Genomic DNA, 26,567 nt, shown 5'->3' with positions numbered 1-26,567 from the left:
ATATTATCGTCCCCACATCTTGATTTCTTCATGGCACCACCTTTATGAAGTCACCAAACTCATAATTTCCCATTTAAAGAAGATATTGTCATATTTTGCTTTCACTCTCTCTTTTTGTCCTTTTTCATTATTTTTAGGTCATGCGATTTTCATAAAATTTAAGTAAAACGTTTATTATATGAATTTAACTGATTATGAGGTAATCCAAATTATAATTTAGAAAGTTTGAATCTAACACATATGAAGTCATGAAGATGCATTACTATATGTATTTATACAAATTACTACGATGGGAGCCTAATGAATAGGAAGTGAAATTTGATACATGAGATTTAGAATTCAAAACCAAGTTGCACACGAAATAAAACCAGTGCTATTTTTTATTTATTTTTACAAATCAGATACTACCATTAGACAAAAAAAATTATAATAAAATAATTAAAAATTGAGTAACTTGTATTCATTTAATGATCAATTTGGTCGCATTAACTCATCATCATCTCATAAATCAAAATATAATTAAATGTGTATTAGTTTAAAAACAAGACGATCGAACTTTGAGACTATCAGATTGTTTGCGTTTTCACCTGGACATCCGACACCGGATTACTACGCAACCACCGACGGTGTTTTTAACCGCAACCAACCAAAACCACTATTCTCAACCACCGTACAAGTCAACATCTCACAACAAATATATAAAACCGTACGTACATCGATAACTCAACCTCGACCCGCCAATCCGCCATAGTCGCCGACACTTGCTCAGTGGCAAATCAATGGCGTCGCCACAGTACTATCTCAATACCCTCTTCTTCCTTCTACTTCTACCCCTGCTCAACCAATTCACCACCACTGCCGTCGCCGCCGCTCAGGTGAACTCTAACTCCGTCCTTGTCGCGCTTCTTGATTCCCGTTACACCGAGTTGGCGGAGCTCGTAGAGAAGGCGATTCTGTTGCAAACCCTGGAAGAGGCTGTCGCCATTCACAACATTACCATTTTTGCACCCAGAAATGAAGCTTTGGAACGCGAGCTAGACCCGGAGTTCAAGCGGTTCCTTCTCGAACCCCGGAATCTTCGATCGCTTCAAAAGCTGATCCTCCACCACATCCTCCCTACTCGACTCGATCTCTCACGGTGGCCGAATGAAACTACACGCCATGATACGCTATCGGATGACCCCTTACATCTTTCCAATTCCGAGTCGTCGGTGAAGTTTGTTGGTTCTGCGGAGGTTGTTCGTGTGGAAGACGTTGTTCGAAACGATGGAATTATCCACGGGATTGGTCGGTTGTTGATCCCAAAATCCGTACAACAGGATTTCAATACTCGCCGGAGCTTGCGTTCCATTTCTGCCGTTAAACCTGAGGGAGCACCGGAGGTGGATCCCAGGACGAACAGATTGAGAAAAATGGCACCGCCTGTTCCTGTTGGTTCGGCCCCTGTTCTTCCCATATACTCCGCCATGGCGCCTGGTCCTTCGTTGGCTCCGGCTCCTGCCCCCGGACCCGGAGGCCCTCGCCACCATTTCGACGGCGAGAGTCAGGTCAAGGACTTCATCCATACGCTTCTACACTACGGAGGGTAATTACCAATTTACAACTATTGTTTACGATTCAACGATTCAATTATGCATCATCCAGAAATCCCTAATTCGATTTCATGTTTAGGTACAATGAGATGGCTGACATTCTGGTGAATCTGACAAATTTGGCAACGGAAATGGGGAAATTAGTGTCAGAGGGATACGTATTAACGGTGCTGGCACCGAACGACGAAGCCATGGCGAAATTGACCACCGATCAGTTGGCGGAGCCAGGTGCACCGGAGAGGATCATGTACTACCATATCGTACCGGAGTATCAAACGGAAGAGAGTATGTACAATGCAGTAAGAAGATTCGGGAAAATTCAGTACGACACTCTTCACCTGCCGCATAAGGTGATGGCGCAGGAGGCCGATGGGTCGGTAAAGTTCGGCGACGGCGAGGAAACTGCTTATTTATTCGATCCCGACATTTATACCGACGGAAGAATATCGGTTCAGGGGATTGATGGGGTTTTATTCCCGTCGACGACGGAGTCAGATTTGAAGAAGACGAAGACTGCAGAAACGGTTGACCATGTTAAGGTCATTCCCAAAACTCGTAGAGGTACGTCGATCATCTTCCTGCATTGAATTTATGTCTTAAGGCTTTTTAATTTATGTCGCCGGAAACAATGGTGGTCTGTTCTCCGGGGAATTTTTGTTTCATTTAAAGATTACAATTTTTTATTCTAACTTTAAAAAATTTAACTTTAACTATTAATTAATAAACTTTCATTGGCTTGTGAAGGGTGTTTGCAAGCATTTATCGCCATCAATACATTTACATGTTAAACGAATAATAGTAATTCATTAACTGATAAATTTTAAATAATTAAGTCTTTTTATTTCGAGTTATAAGCTGTTTATCAAAATACCATGTTTGTATATAAAAAAACTTAAAAACCTATTTGTACATTTTATTTTATTAAGATCATTTGTTTATTAATACATATTTATTAAATTGAATGTTGTATTTGGAATGAACATATATAATCTAATCTAATCATATACTAAACTAATACAAAAGTCTTTGTATTTTATACATATCGTGCAAAAGGGTAGTTAAAGTTGGGCTGTCGGTGGGTCAAATAGAGAAGTCAACAAGGACAAGATTGTCATTATGCTAAGTGACACGACCTTAAGTTTAAGAGATTAACTATTATCAACTCTGGCCCATCTATTCATTTCTCATTTTTTGTTCTTAAACAAATAGATGTGTTACTAAAACATAATAGATTTCCCACGATTTTATAATTAAATGAATTACAATAAGTTTCAGTGGGGAATATTTATAAATATATTGTAGAATCGTCTTAATTGTTATTAAATAGTTGTAGAGGGCAGTTACGGGGTCCATTGAATACTTGGCAATTAACATGCGGCCAACTGTCGGTCGCATCGCTTTAGAATACATCTTGTACCCTACGTTAATTTGTTTGTACATATATATATACACATCGTGCGTCTACTTGCTTATAGGATTCTAAAAGCATGCATACTTGTTGCAAAATGTTAAGTAAACAACAGTATTTTATTAATCATTTCTATGCACATATCAATATCATATCATTGGATGTCTTGTACATCTTTGACATTTTCCAATTCTGGGCTGTCATTAAGAATAATTCAGTCTCCACCAAATAACATCTTTTGTCAATACTCCAATTTTGTTTTTGTCTTTTCTTATTATTCATGCTTCTTAAGTCTATATAAATTATGAATAAATGATACCCCATGCTTTGTTAGTTGGATTGGCAATTTCTACTGTAGTTTATTTTAAGATGATGATGAGTTGAACAAACTACAAGTTAATAAGTTATACCCCATACTTTGTTAGTTGGATTGGCAATTTTTACTATAGTCTATTATTAACAAGTTAAGATGATGATGATGAGTTGAACAAATTACAAGTTATGCAGTTGCTTTCGGGTATTATATAAATAGGGGTGGACTTCATTTTAATTGCAAGATAAGTAATAGTTTTACCAAGTATTCTTTCAAATCATATGTTTAATAACATTTGTTTGATAGTCAAAATAATTATATAATTAGATATGAGTTGTTTATTAATGATGGGTAGGGATTTTAATTTCAGGAAAGTTGCTGGAGGTAGCATGCAATGTACTTTGGAGCATTGGGCAAGATTCCAGTTTCACGACATGCCACCATATTTGATCACCCAAAATTGCAGGGAATCAATTGTGTAAAGACATAAAAGAAGGTGGAGGAGATAGAGATTTGTGAAGGAAAAGGAAGTATCCTCGAAATATTTGGGTTTTGGGGTGTGATTAGGATTGTTTTTGTGTGTATTTGGGGGAGGGGGTAAAATGGTCATTTGATTTGGGATATATCGATCAGATTTTTGATGGGGTATAGTCGGAATAAGATATGGTGTGTATTGGTGGCCGAAGAGATGGGGAGTTGATTCTGTGTTTTGTACGTGTAGGTTGGTCAAAGAGCAGCCTACCACTTGGAAAGTTGGAAGTAGGACCTCTCAATAAAAGGATCACACCCACAAAATTTATTTAGAAAATCAATACATCAAAATAACAAACAAAAAAAAAAGTTATGATAATAGTTTAAAATGATGTTACAAAACATGTTAATAGATTTGCAATTATAAAACATGTTACATGTTCATCACATTTTGGAAAAGTAAACAATACTTGGCTCAATACAAATTGAAAAAATAAACAGATATGAATTAGGATCCACATATCTTTCTAATTAAATGAAGGCTTTATTGACTTTATAATAGAAATCTGCATTTAGCAAATCGGAAAAATCATATCATGTTTTTAGATATGAATTAGGATCCACATATCTTTCTAATTAAATGAAGGTTTTATTGACTTTATAATAGAAATCTGCATTTAGCAAATCGGAAAATCATATCATGTTTTTAGCTGACACTCCATGATATCTTGTTTTATTAATTAAAAATAACATAAAATAACAATTAATTTATTTAATTAATACTTAGTCATACATAATACGAAAAACACGACAAACAAATGCTAAATTGTGTCAATTTTGTATGAAAATTTTGAACACGAACATGAAACGATACGATATCGTGTTTTTTACACTTGACACGAGCACGAACACAAACACGAATTCAAATTTCAATTTTATGTATAAATCAATTTCGTTTCGTGTCGTGTCATGGATTGTCACCCTAATGTGGATTGAAATCGGGTTAATCAAAACATGAAAAAATATTAAATTAATCCGAATAATACAAGAATAAGTTGATTAATAATGTCAAGATGTTGGATCGAAACACCATACGTTACGACAACGAAAATTAATAAACCTGGACAAGAGATATGAGACATTATTTAGGGATTTGTGATACGATAACACTCTTTATTCTTGAGATGGATGCTCGATGACGATAGACAAAGAGATGTTATGTAACATACATTTTCCTCCTATTTATGGGTCGTGAGCCGGAAGTCGATTGTGTAAGGCTTTGGGCCTCAAGGAGACAAAGTTTAGTCCTTGTGGAAGGAGGTAATGTTAGTTAAGAGATTTAACTTTAAATTGTGTTTTGGGCCGAATGGTAGAAAGTGAAAAGTCATAGACCGGGTTCTTGCACGAAATATGGATTTTTGTTCGAGAAATTTTAGTCCAAGATATTTAGATAATATTGTAGAGCTCTTCAACACCTTTTCGTGGATATAAAGAACGTCGAAAATAAAGTTTGAACGAAGATGTGACATCCCCATTTTCACGGTCAGAAAAGACCGATTTTGTTTATGCTTTATAAAAATCAGAGTGCCTCTTTTAATAAAAATGTTGCAGAATTTGTTCCCAGTAAAACGTGATAAATACGTTATCAAATCATTTCTGAATAAAAGTATTTTTATTCATTTTAAAACATTTGGGATGTCATCGTCAATACAGAAACATAAGCATAAACAGAACTTACATTCATTATCACTAGTGATTTATATCTCCTTAATCTCTCAGTGTAATGTGACTTCATATCAACACCTGTGATATAAATAACCTGAGTGGGTCAGGTTGGGAAACCTGGTGAGTACATAGGGATTTCAATCCCACAATGTTATACCATATATATAGTTTAAAACTAACAAAATATACAATTTCACCATATACATAAAACAACTCTTATCCCACCTCTGTCGATCATCACAACGAGACTATCCATACTCTCGGACCTAAGATTAGTCGTTTTACCTAATCCATACTCCCAGAACAGAAATGAACGACTTCACCTAATCCATATTCTCGGACTAGGGACAAATGACTAATCCATACTCTCAGATTAATGATGAATGATTATGTCTAATCCATACTCTCGGACTAGGGACAATGACAATGTCTAATCCATGCTCCCGGATCAATGACATATACTATGGTTTTATTCTCTGAGTATAATTCACTCGTACTCGTAAGAAAACACTACCCAATATTCCTCATAATTAATTTAGGTTTACTCTTTATCCTAAATCAGCATATACAATCAGGTATGTTCTTTAACAAACATCCCAGGCAACATCAAATAATTCGCACATAAACATATATTTAATACTTCAATCGATACTTGTATTAAAATCATGTTCATGAAAGGGACTATGCATTCACACATAAACTCTTTAACATATATTTAATACTTTAATTAATACTTGTATTAAAATAATGTTCATGAAAGGGACTATGCACTCACTTGATAAGGTGGTGATTCCGAACTCAGATAGCGCTTCGCTTCTAAAAAAATAATTTTTTTTACGAAACCTAGTATTATTACGACTAGAGTTTAGTCTATTATTCGCCAAGACTAATTAATAGTCTAGCTATTATTACTATTATATAAGCATTAAACAATACTTATATAACCCATAATAATAGCCCAATTACTTATTATAAGTTCTTAATAACGTTACTATAATTAAATAAATGATATATTAAAAATAGCGTAGGCGTAGCTCACTTACAGCGAGTTTTATAGAAAATCGGGCTTTGCTTGGAGCAGCATTCCCGAGCCGAAAAGCTCTTCCTCTAGGAGCCGTCGAGCACTCCGAGTCTTCCGCCTCGTGCTAGGGAGGTTCCCTAGGCTTTTCGGAGGGTTTCGGGGCTAGAGAGAGGTTTTAGAGAGAGAGAGAAAGAGTAAAAAAAATGGGAAAGGTGTGAAGAAAATGAGGGTGTGAGAGGTTCTATTTATAGGGTGAAAATGGCTGAACTTGGTGCCACATGTCACTATCTAGTGACAATACTTGGGGAGAAATTAATGGCCAAGATTGTGTCACGTCACCCATTTTCGCACAGCACACTTTCGACTTCTAAAATCCGTAACTTTCACATACGACCTCCGTTTTTGACGTTCTTTATATCCACGCGTAGGTAAAAATAAGATCTACAACTTTCATTTTAACTCTGTGGGCTAATTCTCGACCGATCTTAAATTTAACAGTACGAGGAGATTATACTGTTAAATGTCCGCGTAAAATTCATAACTTCTACATACAAACTCTGTTTTCGTCTGTCTTTTTACTGTTGAGTTTCTATTAATGATATCTTCAATTCTCATTTAGGTCGCGTAGCCCAAAAACCGTTCGAATTAAAATTCGAGTTTCGGGTCGTGCACTGTTATGCCAAATCTTAGAAAATTTATAACTTTCTCATACGAAGTCAGATTTGGGCGTTCTTTTTTTTGTATGTTCTCGGTTTAACATATACAACAACTTTTATTTGGAATAATTTGGATCGATAAGGCTAAAAAGTCCTTTTGTAACATCCCAAATTTCGAGGCCAAAAAATTCATTTTTAGAATTTAACATGTAATAAAGCGTGTTACTAAAACATTGTCAAAGTTACATTAATTATAAAACATAAGGTTATGTCTCAAAACAATATCATCGGAAACAAGAAAATCAGAGTACGATCCCATAAAATCCAGTGCGGAAGTCATGTGTGTGATGCGCCGCTACGCCGTCGACTCTTTCCCCTTTGACGAAGAGGTACCTGAAACCACAACTAAAACTGTAAACACGAAGCTTAGTGAGAGTCCTCATCATACCACATACCATACAATACCATCGGTATCTTTCAACCGGTAATCATCAACGATATCTTTCAACCGGTAACTGGGGTTTATTCCACCCCTACTACTAGCATACAACAACAAGGTATAAGCATACAATCAGGCATATCCGAGTACTGACCTACCCATTGGTCCTAAAGACCACTGTCAGGGGAAAACTATCCTTATCATACGTGTAACATATCATACAGATATATCTCATAACCAAACACGTATCCATACCAAGATAATTATCACAGAGACAATCATCTTCTAAAATACTCCTACTTGGTGGACCGACATTGTGGCCTTAGACCCACCCTTACTGGAAGGTAACTCACCTCAAAAGGCTGACTGCTGAAAAGCTGATCTGCAAATGTCTGACAGCTGATCCGATGATTAGGGATGAGATTTAGAACCAGAAAACCGGACCGAAACCGGAATCAGACTCGAACCGGAACCGTTAGAACCGAAATATATAGAACCGGTTCTAATGGTTCCGGTTCCGGGTTTATAAATTGGCTTTATTCGGGTTCCGGGTAATCCGGTTTTGGGTCCATTGGGTCGGGGTAAACCGGGTCTAAAAACCGGAACCGATGTTTGGAACCAGAACCACTTTTAGGGTCGGAACCGGTTTTTGTGAAACGTTTAAAAGATACATATCTCATCCGTTTCAACTCCGATTGACATGCGGTTTTTTCCAACATGTAGTTTAGAGTTTGTACATGATTTTAGACTATAAATTTGCCATTTTTAGTATTATATTCATTGACTTACAGTCCTCCAAAGTCAAGATATCAAAGCTGGAAGTTTTTAGTTTTTCAGTTTTTTTGTATTCAGTGAAAGTTTTAAAACATGCATATCTAATTCGTTTGAAGTCGATTGACATTTGGTTTTTTCCAACTTGCAGTTTACAGTTTGACATGAGTTTAGACTATAATTTTGTCATTTTTGGTTTAACATTCAATGATTTACAGCCCTCCGAAGTCGGGATATCAAAACTAAAAATTTTCAACTTTTCAGCTATTTGTTTTTGCACTTTCTATTATGTGAAAATGTTAACACATGAAAATATCATTTGTTTAAAGTCGGATTGACATGCGGTTATTTCCAGAGTGTATTTTAGAGTTTGTACATGATTTTAGACTATAATTTTGTTAATTTTGGTTTCATATTCAATGAGTTACGGTCAACCAAAGTCGGGATATCAATATGAAAATTTTCAAAGTTCAACTCATTAAGTAGCAAGTAATTACCAAAAAATTTTGATTTTTCCGAGGTTTCCGGTTCCAACCTACCCACTTTGATGTTTCCGGGTTTTCCGGTTCTAGACCCACTTTACCCGGAACCATACCCGGAACCGAACCGGAACCGGGTCCTATATACCGGTCCGGTTCTATAAAATCCCGTTAACCGGTTCCGGGTTTTCCGGGTCCGGGTCCATCCGGTCCGGGTTTGGACCCACTTTCATCCCTACCGGTGATCCCCCGGCTATATTCCCATAAAACACTTAATCAGACATTTATACTATTCCCAGGGTAAAATGACTATTTTACCCCTGACCGATTCCAAACCAAAGTCAAGTCAAAGTCAACTTCCAGTTGACCCGACTCACCGCGTTGGCTTGCCAACTCGTCGAGTACATATCGAGTCGATTGTCCTTACTCCCGTCTCTACTCGTCGAGTTAGTCATTGAATCGACGAGTTCACCTCCTAACTGAATACTCAATGGTCCTGCATCCAATTCGCCGAGTTGTATGAACAACTCGTCGAGTTGATCTTCATCCGATGAACATGTTCTGTCCTCGACTCGCCGAGTTGATGAACAACTCGCCGAGTTCTATGAAGATTGCCTTGGACCCGCCGAGTTAGGGCATTGACTCGCCGAGTCCCTCCATTGCTGAGTCTGGCTTCCGACTCACTAAGTCCACCTATGGCTCACTGCTCTACTCGCCTACTCGAAAAGGGGAAAAATCGGGGACTCGCGACTCGACTCGCCGAGTCCGAAGAACAACTCGCCGAGTTGCATACATGCAATCTTTCTACACTCGATTCTGCTTGAATCCAGTGCATTCCATTCATAGATCTGGGTTCATAGGACTCGATTAACACGTAAAGTTTCCAACTTTACGTGTATATAATCATCAATGGGGATTCTAAGGCTCAAAACACAATAAAAGGGGTATATCTAGGGCTTTCATGCAATATGGCCCCATAAAGGTATTAGATCTAGGCTTCTGGAACTCGAACATGACCAGATCTAGCAGCTATTCAACCCATTATGATCCCTATACTACTAACAAGCTTGGAAATGGTTCAAAGATAGCTTTATGATGTTCTAATGGGGATTTGAGCATAAAAACAGAATAGATCCGAATTGTACCTCAATGAACTCTGGATTAAGTCCTAGATCCTTGCTCTTCACCTTCTCTTTTGGTCTTTCCTTCCTTCTCTTCTTCAATCTTCAAGGAACAAGCACAAGAACACTTCAAATCACAATAAGAGGGTTAGGGTTCGGTATATGATGCTCTGAGGGTGAAGGAGGCTAACTTGGGGCGCATAAGGGGGGTTTAAATAAGGTGCAAACCCCTGAAATTAGGGTTTCTTCCAGACTGGTAGACTCGCCGAGTCCAGAGTATGGACTCGTCGAGTCGCCAACTTAATCGTGCTCAAAATCCCGTCCCTACTCGGCGAGTCTAGCCTACGACTCGCCGAGTCCAAGGCTAAAAATGTAAAATAGTCAGATAAATCATACATACCACGAACCAGGTGCTACAACTTTATCAAAAATTCACTATTTACGTCTCCCGGTGCTGGGCCGGTTTTGCCATAAAACTTCGACGGGCCATAACTTCTTCGTTATAACTCGGATTTTGACATTCTTTATATGTACGGAACCCTTAAGACATATTCTAAAACTTGGTTAAGATTATTTATTCTAAATAATCTTTTGTCGAAAAGTCGTTTTCGAACCCTATTATCTCTAATTGACTAGCCCGAATCTACGGGCGTTACAGAAGAAGTTGCGATCGTTTGTCCCACAGGGTGTTTGAGGTAATCTGAAATGTATTTAAGGAAAATATGGGCTTAAGTTAAGGCCCATGTGGGATTGGGACCAATTTGGAAAATTGGGCCATTAGTGGGCCTTTGTGAATCTTTTGGTTTTGAGCCTTGGTTTTGGTTCATGTTGGGTTAGGGGTAAAATGGTTATTTTACCCTAAGTATGGTTGGTGGGCCTTAGAATGGAACCCAATTGCTAATTGGGTGTTATTTTGATCGGATAGTTCGGAGGTGTCGTCAGGGCAGCGGCTAGGGAATTCTTTCAACGAGCTTCTGCATTTGAGGCGAGTCTCCTTACTGTTCTATAGGTCGAAGGCACCAATGCTGACCCATTTAGGAGGATTTATGATGAAAGTATGGATAGGTGTGGAAGGTAGTATTGGGCCCGTACTACTGAAAGCACATGATCCATACTCGAATTGGTGAGAGTCTTGGAGAATCTAAGAAGCTTAGGGGATGTTAATTCTTGAGTATGTTTTGATCGTTGGGTTGTGGTATTTTCAGTTCGGAGATGAGCTCTCAGGGAGGTGGTTCAGGTTCGGGTTATGGCTCAGGTGCGGGTGTTGAGCCGATTAGCTAGCAGTTGCTGGAGTTCATTTCATCAGAGATTTCTCGTAGTGTTTATGAGTGTTTGAGCGCGTTCCGTGCAGAGGTTATGGCTATCATTGGAGCTCGCATTCTTTCTTTCTGGGAGTTATGTGCTTGTGGAGCTCCTGCGTTCCATGGGGAGAGGGACCCCATTGTTAGTAGGAGGTGGTTAGCGGATATGGCCAATGTATTCAGGACGATCTTCTACCCCGAAGAGACAAAGGTCAAATATATTTCCTGCCTATTGAAGGACAATGCACGAGATTGGTGGGAAGAGGTTGGTAATGAGTTGGGTGATGATGTTGTTGATGATATGTCATGGGATGACTTCTCGACCATGTTCCGAGCTGAGTTTGCACCAGCGATTGAGGTACAACAGTTAGCGCCAGAGTTTCTTGATCTCCACTAGACTACTGAGACTGTAACAGAGATCACTATCAAGTTTCAGGAAAGGGCTTTATCGTGCACATCTTTTGGATTTTATGTTATTGGATTTGGGATACTATGATTTACGAACTATACTTTTGAAACAATGTTTTTGTTAACAATTATTGATTTGGGGTTGTTTTTGGAAAAATAAAAATTTTACTCTTATTTTTGGGATGTTACATATTAAATCATAAAGATTAAATTCTCCAAATAAGACATATGTCATCCTCAATATTTACTCCAAAAGAGGTTTTATAGGTAGGGCTGTTTGTACAACACTCATAGCGTAGTAGGTGCAATAAAAAGATAAACGACTTGTTTAAAATGTTAAAGTAAATATAATTAAATATTGGTTATTACTTATTATTATCATAAAAAAAATATTTTATTCAATAAAATAACCTAAAAAATTTGATGAGGTGGATGAAACACTTTTCATGTTCTAAGATTCACTTTTTCCGTTCAAGAAAAAAGAGCCAGAAAAGGCAACGAAAAAATCTATGGAAAATAGAACAACTCATTTGACTCGTCATGCCCACAATCCAAATTCCAAAGAATCAGACGCAAATTCCGGGTATCGACAAATCCGAGAAGAGTGAAGAAGCAGCCATATAACATATTTCCCGTGTCCTGTGAATAAAAGTCTCGATGATTCGAACAAACTGCGGTTCCTTAAACCAATAGAAATCCCACGAAAACAAAATCGCTGGAATAAGTCAGCATAATTTCGACTTTCTCCGCCTAGCTGGTTAGTATCCGTTTTGTTTTACCGTATGATTGTGTAACAATTTATTTTGAAATAAACTGGGACTTCGTGTTTCTTTTTGTTTATCTCCCTGAGTAGCTTTCGATTCCTCGTTCACGTCCACTTTTCTGGGCGTTCTTCATTTGGGTATATGGAATGATTGAAGGTCTTCGATTCTTGTTGTCATTCATCGTTAATTGATGTTCAGTTTGCTGTACATATGTACCCGTTGACTCAAATCTGGTATCAGTCAATTTAGTTTATCCGATTCTTGCGATTTGTAGACTTGTAGTTCATATAGACTAGAAATACGCTCTGATCACTTCGATATTGTTTTAATTTCTTTATGCTTGCCGATTGTAATTCATGCGTGAGTTTAGATTATGATTATCCGTTTTGGGTTTTTGATTTTGAATAGATCTTCATTTTATCGAGTAACTGCAGTGAAGTTGGATCTCTATGTTTAAATCGGAAAGGGGTTCGTTGAGAAGAGATTGCTAGATGGGGAATACTTGCGTCGGACCAAGTTTTTTAAAGAATGGATTCATCCAATCAGTTTCCGATACAATGTGGCGAACCCGATCACCTGATGAACCTCCGGCAGCCCTTAACGGAGATGAAGCTACAGATCACCAATCGCCATTACCCGTCCAAAACAAACCACCACAACACATAACGATCCCGAAAACCGGAAAGAAACAAGAAACAGAACCAGTGAAACCCAAAAAAGCTGGTCAGATGAAGAGGGTGTCAAGTGCCGGACTCCGTACAGATTCCGTCTTGCAAAGAAAAACCGGCAACCTGAAGGAATTCTTCTCTTTGGGGAAGAAATTAGGACAGGGGCAGTTTGGGACGACGTTTCTCTGTATAGAAAAAGCTTCCGGTGAGCTCTACGCCTGTAAATCAATCGCAAAAAGGAAGTTATTGACCGATGAGGATGTAGAAGATGTGAGAAGAGAAATTCAAATAATGCATCATCTAGCGGAACATCGAAATGTTATATCGATTAAAGGGGCGTATGAAGATGCTGTAGCTGTTCATCTTGTTATGGAATTGTGTGCCGGAGGTGAGCTTTTTGATCGGATTATTCAGCGTGGACATTACACAGAAAGAAAAGCGGCAGAGCTTACTAGAACTATCGTCGGAGTTGTGGAGGCTTGTCACTCTATGAGTGTTATGCATCGGGATTTGAAGCCTGAGAATTTTCTTTTTGTGGATAAAAGGGAAGACGCTCTTCTCAAAACTATAGATTTTGGATTATCGGTTTTCTTTAAGCCAGGTATACTTTTGATTCATTCTTCTTGTTCTGTTCGAAAAAAAGTTTTTATATTTTACAATCTTTTGACTTCATACATGGCTCTTCTATAAATTTGATTATTATTATTTTTTTTCAGGTGAATCTTTTCATGATGTAGTTGGTAGCCCATATTATGTTGCACCAGAAATCTTGAGAAAAAATTATGGTCCTGAAGCAGATGTTTGGAGTGCAGGGGTGATTGTTTACATCTTATTAAGTGGGGTTCCTCCTTTTTGGGCTGGTGAGTGATTAATATTTAAGGGGATGCATTAAATTCTGTATGGGTAAAGTCACTTGTATCCATGTCTTTTTTATGTTAAATACTTAAATTGTGATAAAAGTATTAACGTTCGTATCAATATTAATCAATTTTAACGTTCGTATCCATGTCTTTTTTATGTTAAATTGTAATAAAAATATTACAATTCACCATAACAAATTTTTATATTAATTGTTATAATTTGGTGATGGATATATAGAAACAGAGCAAGGAATATTTGAACAAGTTCTTCATGGTGATCTTGATTTCACATCTGATCCATGGCCATGTATTTCTGATGGAGCAAAAGATCTTGTGAGAAGAATGCTTATTCGAGACCCAAAAAGGAGATTAACTGCACATGAAGTTTTATGTGAGCCTTCAATTTGCATACTAAAATACTATTTATATAATTTTCTTTAGCTTAATAAGTTATATTCTAACTAATTGAATTTTTTTAGGCCATCCTTGGGTTCAAGTTGATGGTGTGGCTCCAGACAAGCCTCTCGACTCTGCCGTTCTAAGTCGCATGAAACAATTTACAGCCATGAACAAGCTCAAGAAAATGGCTCTTAGGGTATCTTCAAATATTCAGTTAATAATGTATATAGGTATATAATATAATATAATAATAATAATAATAATAATAATATGATGTAGGTTATAGCGGAGAGCTTATCGGAAGAAGAAATAGCTGGACTGAAACAAATGTTTGAGATGATTGATACTGATAACAGTGGTCAAATTACTTTTGATGAACTTAAGGATGGATTAAAAAGAGTTGGTGCTAATCTTAATGAGTCAGAAATTTACGATCTTATGCAAGCAGTAAGACCAAATATTTATTACAACATATTTTAGATGGAGATATGTTGAAAAAAATATTGAATATGATTGCATGGTGAACTCAGGCAGATGTGGATAATAGTGGAACAATTGATTATGGAGAATTTGTTGCTGCAACGTTGCATATGAACAAAATCGAGAAAGAAAATCATTTATTTGCGGCTTTTTCTTACTTTGATAAAGATGGAAGTGGTTATATTACTGCCGATGAGCTTCAACATGCTTGTGAGGAGTTTGGCATAGATGCTCACCTTGAAGAGTTGATTCAAGATGTTGACCAAGACAATGTAACTTCCTTATTGCCCTTTCTGTTTGTCATGTTAACATAAGATAGCAGGACATGACATGACAGAATATGACAGTCTTATGGTCTACATACTAGGACAAGAGTCCAAGACCGATGTGTATGAGACAAAATTTTGTTTTTTTGGTCCAATCCAAATAGGTGGAAAAAGGATTTGCTTTGACTTTTTTGTTAATGAAAAGACATGAATACCCTTCTGATCCTTGTGATCATCGAAAATAATCCTATAAAGCTTGTTTTTGTTCATGATAGAACATAATCATCTTTGATTTGTTTTTTTTTTTTTGTTTTTTCAGGATGGGCGCATAGACTACAACGAGTTTGTGGCGATGATGCAAGGACATGCCAATGTGAATGTGGGTGCTAAGAAAAGCTTAGATACTAGTTTCAGCATTAAATTTAGAGAAGCACTAAAACTATGAACATAAAAGGTTTTCGGTTTTTTTTTTCTTGTTTATTTATTAATGGTTATTTGTTGAGAAAATCATACGAATATATAGGATTAAACAGTTGTTTGTTATACCAATCGGGATTCGGGTGTCAAACTCTTGCGGTTTTGAAGTTCAACTTGTTTCTGCAAGTCTACACAAGTTATATTGGTCTTATATACATACAAGTGAATGTGATAGAAAGTAATGATGATATGATTCTTGTTCATTTCTCTGTGTGAGTATTGATTTTGTAATATAATAACAAAAAATACTCTAGAACTTTATATCTAACATAAATAATTGGGGACTGCGATGGAAACTAGAGGTATTATAAATAATTAATCAAGTAAAGAATTTATATAGGCTTTCAGAACAACTTCGTATCAAGATATGATTTGGTCTGGGCTTTAGTTTTCGGTTTGAAGATAAAAACTTGGACAAACCTTATAAGAAAAGAAAAATAAATGATGAAAGACTTGCAAATAGTTAGGATTTAACAGAAATCCATTTTTAAAAAAATTATTTTCTATTGAGTGGTTCTTTTTACTTTAAATGGACAACATTTCATTCAAAAGAAAAAAAAACATGAACATACATGGTATAAATGATAAAGACATATTATCTTTATAAGTAAACTTCTTTATTACACACGCATATCATATATATTTGCCTTTTTATATAAAGGGACGAGAAAAAGAATTTGAGACGTAACAATGTGCACCAAATATGGACGTTAGAAACATACCTATTTCATCTTATAATGAATTTAGGAATGGGAAAAATACTGACTTTTAATAAGATATTTGAGTATCAATCAATAGTTAAATTGCTTTTCAATAAATAAAAAATTGTAAAACATATCCATGAAATTCATATGATTGGTACCTTGTTTTATTTTTTTAAAAGAATTGTAATAATGATATATAAATATTCATAAAAGACTTTATTTTTCCGGCAAAACCACTTTTGAAAAAACACTTCCATTCATTCTTAAAATATGCTTTGGCTAAAAAGTTTAACCAACAAAACTTCCCCGCCATGGGATGTAATGGGAGGGAAAAGTTTTCGGTTTTACCAATTTACATATTGCTCCCTTACGATATTACCTATTGTCATTTTTGTGATCTAAGGTTTGCATAAATTCCATTGTCATGTTAACTTGGCAAGGCATTATTTAATAAAATCACCACCAAATTGCGAAAAAAGTTAATACATTTGCGAGAATATTTTTTATGACATTAAAAACTATTTATTACAGAAAATCGTGAATTTTAGTTGTGGGTTCACGAATAAACAAAAAAAACAACTATTTTTTTCACAAGGATTAATTTTTGCAAGTAAACTAAAAGACACAAACTTTTAAATAAAATTCATAAAGAACCGAAAATAACGATTTTTTTTTTTAAATGCTTTGAAATTTGGTAAAGATAAATATTCATAACGAACATAGACAAAATAAGGTATCATTAAAATGGTTAAGATACATTTCAATTGAACCTTTATTTGTTTATATTTTTTTAGAAATATTTATTTTAATCGTTTAACTTGTAAAAAAGGTATTATTTTTGTGAACTCTTCATAAATCCTCCTTAATAAATGAAGGTATTTTTTACCACATGTCAATCTCTCATGAGTTTTGGCACTTGTCATTTTATGGTACTTTTGAAATAAATATTATCCACTTGTCAATTTTTGGTTTGTTAAATTTTTTAAAATTAAAATCATAAACTTATATATGTAAAGTATTGAATATCACATATATATATATATATATATATATATATATATATATATATATATATATATATATTAAATTGCAATAAATACATTTCTTTATTTTTTATTTTAAAGTTGTATATTAAAAAATATTTTTTGTTTATATCCTCCTTAATAAATGAAGGTTTTTTTTTGCCACATGTTAATCTTTCATGAGTTTTGACACTTGTCATTTTGTGGTGCTTTTGAAATAAATATTATCCACTTGTCAATTTTTGGTTTGTTAAATTTTTTAAAATTAAAATCATAAACGTATATATGTAAAGTATTGAATATCATATATATATATATATATATATATATATATATATATATATATAATATTAAATTGCAATAAATACATTTCTTCATTTTTTATTTTAAAGTTGTATATTAAAAAATATTTTTTCTTTATATTTTAATGTTTAATCTTTTTTTAAATTCTTCCGTGTATTACACGGGTCTGACACCTAGTTTAAGTATAATCGTTAATTTGTTGCTAAATTAATGAATATCTTGTAAGAAAAGGTATCCTCACAATTTCCGGAGTGTTTTTTTCAGCAATTTAGACAATTGTTTTATGTTAATATAAAAATAAAAAATTGGTTGTATAAATATATCAAGTCAAAATATGATTTTAATGAATAAATTTGTTTAATATGAAATAAGTTGAAATGCGTGGAAAATAATACTTATTTTTTACACATGAATTGAACATTTTTTAATGATTCGTTCTCAGTAAATAGTTTATATTCCATGGGAGATGAAACCGTTTGTTTGTTATCAATATATTTTAATTATATACATTTCCTTGTTATTAACGTTAATAAAAACAAATCTTAATTTAATTATATAAATACAACTAATACATTTTTGCATTATACTTTTATTTTACAACCTTGTGATATTTTATCCGATTCAAACATTTTATATTGGTAACCATTTTTTTTAGATGATAAAGATTTTTTTTTTAAACCTCTAGTTGACTGATTAGATGTTAGTATTAATACTTTAATCCTTATTAGCACCAATGATCGAATCTGTCATCCCTGTTATCTCAAACTAAGAGACTATGCCCAACCAATCGGGCTATTTCTAATTGGTGATAAAGAAAAAATAATTAACTTTGAGTTTTATTGTTTACTCTCCGATTTAATCACACATTTATAGAAAATTTGGGCCAGTGACTCGTGTGCCGAGCCTAAAAAATATTCATTTATCGGATAATCGAAAAAGATAACTTTGATATTTTTTATAGGGTATTGAGAAATATGAAGTTCCGTAAAATTGGAACAAATCCACATGGATGTTTTAGACCGGAGGGTGTGGGAGAGACTCTTCCCTCACTTTTGGTGGACCATACCCCTCTTTCCTTTACTTTCCTTTCCCTCACCAAAAAGCCAAGGAATGGGTGGGAAACCCTTCCCTCATTTTTTTTTTTAAATATTTTATACATATATTATACTCATTTTGTAAAGAATTAAAAACAATGAATTTTGATATATTTTTTATATTTTTATAGTAGATATATAATTTTATAAATATTAAAAAAGATAAAAATAAAAAAAAATATCTGGCCAATGAAAAGAGGAGAGAGAGCGCAGCACCCCTCCCCCACCTCTTTTCCCGCATTGTTTCCCTCATCCATGGAGTGGTGTTCAAGAGGGGAGGGAACCTTTCCCTCACCCCATTCCGTCCGGTCTTATGATTTTAGTTTTCACTCGTGCTGATATAAGGAATAACTTGAAGCTTGAATATGTCATGGATTGCTCCAAGGTAAATCGTCTTCTTTCTAGATAAGTCTGGTTTCTATTATGAGTGATACATGACTTATGTATAATAAAGCATGGGATAAAACATCTAAGACTCGTTTAACATATACAAGGAAATATTTGGACGAAAATAATAAACCATTGACTATCAATTACTTTTTTTTACATATCGTGTTTATCACACCTACAATATAAAAAAATTGTTGATTATTTTAAGGGGATGACCGATGATACATATCACGATTCACGATATCGCTTCCTATGATGGACTTCGGGTATTAAAAACAGTTTAGAAAGTTTGGAGAGAAATTGAACCATAATTAACGGGAATTTTACAAAGAGGTGTTTTATGTAACTGATATTAACTTAAGGGGTCTTTTTGTAACTTTAACCGGAATATTCGCCTCCCATTTTCTCTCTCCAACGCTCCCTGCCTTCAAAGCATTTTAAAAAAATATAAAAATTAAATCCATAAGCCGTATTTGTGTCTGCGCTCAGATAAAAACCCTAATTTCCCACTCTTTCTCTCTCCACCGCTCAACTTTCTCTCTCTCTACGCAATTCCTCATTCAACAGCTCGAGCTTCTCCTATGGCGACGGCGGGCGACGGTGCGACTCCATACCAAAGCGGCGGAGCCGGGGGGAAGTTTCGGAAGAAGCCTATTCGGCGTAGTGGTCTGGCGACACCATACGATCGACCTTCTACCGCACTCAGGAACAAGAGCCCTAGCCTCTTCGCGAAACTCGTAGACCCAGCGTCTAGGCTCATACACGCTGGGGCTGATAGGTTCTTCGGCGTATTTCGTAAGCGGCTTCCTTCCATCGCTGCACCGCGTCCGCCAGGTTCAATATATTTGTTACAATTAGATTGCTTTTTTCATTTTCTTGCGATTTGAATTTATTTTTAGGATTTGTGGATGTACAGATTTTTTTTTGTATGATCGTTGTCGGAATTATATATGTTTCGTGTGACTTTAGGCCTGATTTGGTTGTATTGGCTGATTCCCGATCTTTTATTTGCTCAGATTTTATATTGCTTATATTTTTACCATATAAAGGGCGTATCTTTAGAGTCACTTCTTATAAGCTCGATATGGTGTGTTCTCTTGCTGCCGCATTTTCAGCTGATGGGTTTAATATTGGTTTAGAAAGAACTCATCTTAGTAATCGTTGGCATAGCTTTAGAATTGAGTGGTTTTTATTTTGTTTGAACTGAGCTGCTGATGGGTGGCGTATTGATTCGATCGGGTTTAGCATTGCTGAAGGCTTCTTATACAATTTGTTAGTTTATAGAGGTGATTTGTCTCCGAATGGGAACAATTTTTCTTCAATGTATTAAGTTTGCAGTCATGTTGGTGAATTGGAAAATTTGGTAGGGGAGTGGAACTGAAATTTTTTGGTTTGTTGGTCTTTTTAACATTGCTCAGTTTCATAAGGTCTCCATTAAACAAAGGTTTAGGGTTTTCTTATGATAACGCCTATGAAAAATATATCTTGCAAGTGGAAAGGCCATCACAATATCATTTATCCATATACTTCATTCGAACACTGTTTGTTTTCTGTATATCTGTATTTCATTACCATATATTTCACTGCACACCATCACTGATGCTTGTGTATTTGTTATTTTCGCTTGTTACATTCTCTTCATAAGCTCCAGCAAGACATAAACTCGATAGAGTGGTAAGGGGAGTTGGAGGAATTTGATATACTAGAAGTAATTAACTAAATATCAACTATGGATCATAATATTTTTATCTAGTAATGAATGTAAAACATATCTCTTGTTATAATACAAGTCAGGTTAAATATGGACAACCAAGCAAGTCTTTATCATAAATTCATAATACTATGCCATACACTGCAACTCCATGCCATTTAAGTTTCAATATTTTCTGAAGATCTATTTTTTCTAATATGAAATTGGTTTTTTGTGCTCTACATTTCTTTGGTCTCCATGGTAGCTATGACATCCGCATTACATATTCTTTATATCACATTGCTTTATCTCTTTCTAATGCTCTCAATGTCCCTTACAAAATTTCTCTTGTGTCCAGAGACCCTTGAAGAACCGGATCCTAGCACCAATGAAGGTGGGAATTTGGCTAGCATCTCTGCTACCACTGAGATATCAGAGCTTGAGAATATGCTGAAACAGAAGACTTTTACTAGGTTAGTTCTTTTGTTTATGATCATTATCCTTCTTTCTGCTGTGTCAGAATTGATTTGATATACCATTTGGTCCATTTCAGATCTGAAATCGAGCATTTGACAGCTTTGCTGCATGCAAAAGCTACTAACTCAGATGACGATGAAGGGGATAGAGCAAAGCTTCCCAGCCCATCATCTCATTTTCAGAGGCCCGAAGCATCCACAAGTAGCCCACTGAATAAGCATGTGGAAGAGAGGGAAAACATTCATGCTATTACTTCAACTCCTGTTGTTACTTCAAGAGTGAGTTGTACTTGTATGAGTGTGTTCCTTTGTTTGTTTTAAAGTTGTTGCCAAAAGGGTTTATGCTATGTACTGAAATACTGATTCGATGTAAATATATGCTGTCTACAGACATTTGAAGAGGATGTTGCTTCTCCTGCTGAGCTTGCAAGGGCTTACATGGGTACAAGAGCACCCAAAGTGTCACCGTCAACCCTGAGATTTGGCAGCCAAGATTCAGCATTGCTTAATACCACAGCAATCCTCCCCAAAACACCCATCACATCACTTGTACCAAGAAGTACAGGAACCTTCAAGGGTCTTGAAAATGGTTTTTTGACAACCCCAAGATCAAGAGGCAGATCAGCAATATACAGCATGGCACGCACACCATATTCCAGACCACCTTCAACTTTTGGCCAAAAGGTATAAATAAACCAACAACTCTAGATACCTTTTGACATTGTTTTGCAGTATCTTTATATCTGCAATTGATTTCTTTTCAGGGTATGAATTCACCATCATTGCCATTGTCCCAGCCTGCTTGGGAACAAGAAGGGTCAATTGAGTCAAGCAAGATGGTATCCATCTATATATATGATCTAAATATTTCTATTTGTTTTGTGACATTTGAATTTATGTTGACTTGTTAAGTTTTTGTTCAGGCTTCCAAGCGTAGGAGCTCTGTGCTAGATGATATTGGGTCTGGAGGCCCGGTGCGTAGGATCCGACAGAAAGCTAATCTTCTTTCTCAAGGAAGTCCTCTTTCAAAAAACACAAGTGAGTTTAGGCAGAAACTGCTTTTAAGGAATGAAGCTGACTCTAAAAGCTTCAAGGCAATAGAGGAAAACGGGGAGACCAGCAGGTCTAGTTTAGGTTATGCATCTGTCCCTACAAAGTCGACCCAAATGGCTACAAAAATATTGGAACAACTTGAGAGATTGAGCCCAAAGGAGAAGTCTCCAGGATCCAGGCTTACTCGAATGAGTGAGAAATCGCCCTTCACACCACAGGAGAAACCAGATTCTACACCCAAACTTATGTCAAGTTCTGAAGATTATAAAAAATCAGAAAGTTTGTTTCCTGATGCTCGTGAGTCAACCACCACCCAGACCCAGAGTAAAGGTAAAGAAAAAGTTGAAGAAAATGGTCCTAAGAAGTTTGCTGTCCCTCGAAATGTTCTGAGCACTATGAATGGGAGTTCTGGTGTATCTATAAGAGATAACGGACCAACAGATTCTACATTCAAGCTGCCAGCAGAGCCTCCCCAGAAGAAGCGATTCCAGATAAGTGCACATGAGGTATGTTATATCATCATCTGTATTCAACATATGTAATGTCTTTACAAAATTATGCTCTTAATTGCTATGTTTGTCTTGTGAAGGATTATCAGGAGTTAGCGGATGACGATAGCCGTTCTAATGGAGGACATGTATCTACCATCCCATTTGGTCAAAACAAGAAACCGGAAACATCTGTGTTTGGAAATAAGGATGTTTCTGCTGAGGTCATTCAATCTCCTCCAGTTGAGAAAATTCCAGGAACTCAAAAGACTGATGATTCTAAATCTCTTCCAAAAACCAGTTTTAAATCTGTCGATGGTTCTGTTGTTAATAAGAAGGTGGCATTTAACTTGCCTGCAAGTAACAACAACACTCAGCCCCAGCCAGCTGCAATAACAGATACTGTTTCTCCACAGAAGAAAGCAACAGTTTTTCCAACATTTGGTGGTACCGCTAAAGTTACCGAGAACGTGTCACCATTCTTGTTTTCTGCTAATGAGCCTTCAGGATTCAAACCAAACGCTACCACAGATGCAAAACCACTTGGCTCAACCAGGTAATGATAAATTTTTGCAAAAATTGATGTTGTTTGTTGCATATAATATGACGAATCTCATGTGTGTGTTGTGTCACGTTTTCATTTGGCGGTGTGCAGCATGTTTAATTCAGTTAATAAGGAAAGCAATCAAGTCCAATTCCCAGCATCCAAAAAAGATGACAATGGCAATGCTCTGATCAATAATAAATCAGAATCTTCACCTACATTAACACCATCATCATCATCAACAAGTGGTGTTTTTTCATTTGGTGCCAAAAATACAAATATTACCAATGGTTCAATTTCAACCCCATCTACATTTGCTCCCTCCTCTTCTTTTCCAGCTTCTTCTACAAATAACATTTTCAGTGTTAGCACTACTACTTCCTTGCCATCCACCACCATGTCAGCTGCCAGTGGTGTTGCCCCGGCTCCACCTGTCTTTAGTTTTGGGTCTGCAATCACTTCAATCAAATCTGCAGAACCTCCAAAAGAGACCACTGCAGAACCAAAATCTGACACCACCACCTCACCTTTTGGTACTCCGACCACTACTACCACCGGAGGAGGTAACAACATGTTTGGTTTCAGTTCTCCAGCAGCCACTAACAATCAGGGATTCCTTTTCAATGGCGGCACCGGTGGATTTCAGACATCTTTTGGTGGGACTACCGCAGTCCAGTCATCTACTTCAGGGGGTTCTCTATTTGGTTCCTCTGTTCCTAGTTTTGGTCTGAGTTCCGCTGTTGCCACATCAGAAATAAAATCTGGTAGCTCCACCACCAGCATAACACCTAGTTTTGGTCTTAATTCGGCCTGGCAGCCTCCCAAGACTTCACCTCCTACAACATTTTCCTTCGGGGCATCTTCATCTTCATCTTCAACATCCACTTCTCCTAGTCCTTTTATTAATGCTTCTACAGGATCTTCCCTGTTTTCATTCTCTGCTACAACTTCAGCTTTCCCTGCTCAATCTACATCTGTTTTTGGAAACTCGACCCCTGTTTTTGGATCTTCACCCAACAACAATGATCAGATGAGTATGGAAGACACTATGGCTGAAGACTCCACACCCAGTCCTTCTCCTTCACTTCCTGCATTTGGACAAGCTGGTGCCACACCCACACCAACCCCCGGTTTCATGTTTGGTTCAGGCACCCCGACACCGTCAACGGTTCCCTTCCAGTTTGGTGGCCAGACAAGCCAACCACCACAGAATCCTTTCCAGACAAACCAACCACCATCTCAGAATAATCATTTTCAGTTGTCTGGTAGTGCAGATTTTAGTGGTGGAGGAAGTTTTTCATTGGGCTCAGGTGGAGGTGACAAGTCCGGTAGAAGGATTTTGAAAGTTAGAAACAGCAAGAACAGGAAGAAGTGACAAACTTAATAAAAAAAATTACTTGGTGAGATGTCTGAAAGGCAAAATTTGTTGCGTTTTTATGTACCATTGTGGTATTATAGAATATAATAGATGTTAGGGAAGGATATGATGTTATATCTCATTTTTGGAGCAAGTTTTTTTTAGAAGGGCTGCTTTTCCAGATTTCATAACAACGTGCCAAGTCATATCTTTCTTGCTTTGTACTGTAAAAACATACAAACCTAAAACCTATCAAATTTAGAGCCGTAATGCTTCTACGGCTTGTATCTTTTTCATTCAAACTTTTTTACTTTAGATTTACAAGGTTTTTCTGTATCCACGTACAAACAAACATATTTAGTTAACTTGTGCGTTGTCAACGTTCTACAACACTGATCATCTAAACTAGTAGCCCATATCTTATTTCATTATGCCATTGCAACCTCAAGCTCAGATCTACGTGTTTTTAGCATTTTTTTTTTTAAAAAATTACCCAACTCTTTAAACCTATCTGAATATGCTTTTTTGATTACTCTCTCTCTCTCTCTCTCTCTCTCTCTCTCTCTCTCTCTCTCTCTCTCTCTCTCTTATTTTTATTAATAACCCTTTTATCTTTAGACACCAGAACTTTGCTAAAAGTACAAAGTTTTAGAGCATCTTTTAACTGATATATATATATATATATATATATATATATATATATATATATATATATATATATATATATATATATATATATATATATATATATATATGTATTATTAACTTCTTAAATATCATATTTACCTAAACTCTTTTTTTAAAAACAAGTAAACAACCACTTACAAATCAAGTATATATATACAGAAACAAATCAATACATACATCCGCCATTTAAACAAACCATGATTTTTTTTTTTTTTTTTGACATTGTTAAAACCAAAAGTGAATTAATGGACTGTGAAAAGTAAAGCTTTTGATGAAGCATGATTAGATACAAATTTTTTTTTCACATATCCAAACTAATTGCATAGGAACAAAAAACCAAAGGAAATCAATTAAAACCCATCTTTTTATCTCGGAGCACACCGATCAAGGGATAAACCATGGAAAATCAATAGAAATTAAAAAGCAATTGCAGTAGTACCATAGAATTCAAAGAGCAGCCCAAATATAATAAAGGATTCAGACCCAAAAAAGTATAAACAGATGGAATCGTTCATTTGCCTTTTTTAAGGATGAGATGGATCATGAAACAATGGATATTTTTTAGTAAGAGGGAGAGAAAATACAACCAGCTCCGAAGTAAGGGTAATATTATCAATCTAAGTTATTTTAATAATTAAAATGATTTAAAAAATGATTTGGACAAATATGATATTTAGGAAGTTTAAATTGGGTGTATATGATATTTAAAAATCAATCAGGACAAATATGATACTTTATAGTTTATTTAGGGCGGGCATATATGAAAATTTTCCTTTAACTTGGGTTGTAACCAAAACACTCCCATATACGTACACCTAGGGGTAAAATGGTAACAAACAACCCAAGCATAAAACACCAAATGAAAGGTTCCCATGGAAAAAACACTTAAAAGACAAAAAAAAGGGCTACCAAACGAGGCCAGGCTTTTTAACAGGCTTAGTTTCAAAATGTAACCAGCAGGTCTTTCTTAGACCAGAGCCAGGCCTGCTTTGCATAGCCAATCCTGAATCCCGGGCCCCATTATGGGTAACCCAGCTCAAATCAATGCCCTTGTTTAAGACAAGTCTGCAAGATCAGAAAGGAGTATTCATGCATGCATTGTACAAAGCTTGATAATCTAGCAACACCCCAAACTCATAA

General features: G+C 36.0%; 3 protein-coding genes across 3 annotated transcripts; all 3 read left to right on the top strand.

Annotated features, from left to right (window-relative positions):
• Positions 1-555: 555 nt before the first annotated feature.
• Positions 556-4,121, top strand: LOC111916311 (fasciclin-like arabinogalactan protein 15). Its single transcript, XM_023911952.3, has 3 exons — positions 556-1,585; positions 1,672-2,153; positions 3,684-4,121. Exons 1-3 carry the CDS (start codon positions 780-782, stop codon positions 3,761-3,763), a joined length of 1,368 nt encoding a protein of 455 aa, XP_023767720.1. The 5' UTR covers positions 556-779; the 3' UTR covers positions 3,764-4,121.
• An 8,023-nt stretch (positions 4,122-12,144) lies between these two features.
• Positions 12,145-15,759, top strand: LOC111916310 (calcium-dependent protein kinase 1). The gene is made up of 8 exons (XM_023911951.3): positions 12,145-12,462; positions 12,878-13,738; positions 13,854-13,997; positions 14,236-14,388; positions 14,477-14,592; positions 14,676-14,843; positions 14,927-15,148; positions 15,462-15,759. Exons 2-8 carry the CDS (start codon positions 12,961-12,963, stop codon positions 15,585-15,587), a joined length of 1,707 nt encoding a protein of 568 aa, XP_023767719.1. The 5' UTR covers positions 12,145-12,462; positions 12,878-12,960; the 3' UTR covers positions 15,588-15,759.
• A 3,839-nt stretch (positions 15,760-19,598) lies between these two features.
• On the top strand, positions 19,599-25,042 carry LOC111916309 (nuclear pore complex protein NUP1). Its single transcript, XM_023911950.3, has 8 exons — positions 19,599-19,966; positions 21,181-21,295; positions 21,376-21,577; positions 21,689-21,982; positions 22,063-22,137; positions 22,222-22,857; positions 22,941-23,395; positions 23,495-25,042. Exons 1-8 carry the CDS (start codon positions 19,714-19,716, stop codon positions 24,756-24,758), a joined length of 3,294 nt encoding a protein of 1,097 aa, XP_023767718.1. The 5' UTR covers positions 19,599-19,713; the 3' UTR covers positions 24,759-25,042.
• The last annotated feature ends 1,525 nt before the right edge of the window (positions 25,043-26,567 follow it).

Source organism: Lactuca sativa, chromosome 2 (assembly GCF_002870075.4).
Source record: "Lactuca sativa cultivar Salinas chromosome 2, Lsat_Salinas_v11, whole genome shotgun sequence".
NCBI lineage: Eukaryota > Viridiplantae > Streptophyta > Magnoliopsida > Asterales > Asteraceae > Lactuca > Lactuca sativa.
This window is presented reverse-complemented; position numbering and strand designations above follow the sequence as displayed.

What these genes read in the sequence shown, in the direction of transcription:
- LOC111916310 (XM_023911951.3), top strand. Translation starts at nt 12,961, where the DNA reads ATGGGGAATACTTGCGTCGGACCAAGTTTTTTAAAGAATGGATTCATC. An exon ending in AACTGCACATGAAGTTTTAT is followed by an intron (nt 14,389 to 14,476) that starts GTGAGCCTTCAA and finishes GAATTTTTTTAG; the next exon opens with GCCATCCTTGGGTTCAAGTT. An exon ending in TTTACGATCTTATGCAAGCA is followed by an intron (nt 14,844 to 14,926) that starts GTAAGACCAAAT and finishes TGGTGAACTCAG; the next exon opens with GCAGATGTGGATAATAGTGG.
- LOC111916311 (XM_023911952.3), top strand. Translation starts at nt 780, where the DNA reads ATGGCGTCGCCACAGTACTATCTCAATACCCTCTTCTTCCTTCTACTT. An exon ending in ACGCTTCTACACTACGGAGG is followed by an intron (nt 1,586 to 1,671) that starts GTAATTACCAAT and finishes TTTCATGTTTAG; the next exon opens with GTACAATGAGATGGCTGACA. An exon ending in CATTCCCAAAACTCGTAGAG is followed by an intron (nt 2,154 to 3,683) that starts GTACGTCGATCA and finishes TTTTAATTTCAG; the next exon opens with GAAAGTTGCTGGAGGTAGCA.
- LOC111916309 (XM_023911950.3), top strand. Translation starts at nt 19,714, where the DNA reads ATGGCGACGGCGGGCGACGGTGCGACTCCATACCAAAGCGGCGGAGCC. An exon ending in AAACAGAAGACTTTTACTAG is followed by an intron (nt 21,296 to 21,375) that starts GTTAGTTCTTTT and finishes GGTCCATTTCAG; the next exon opens with ATCTGAAATCGAGCATTTGA. An exon ending in CTTCAACTTTTGGCCAAAAG is followed by an intron (nt 21,983 to 22,062) that starts GTATAAATAAAC and finishes ATTTCTTTTCAG; the next exon opens with GGTATGAATTCACCATCATT.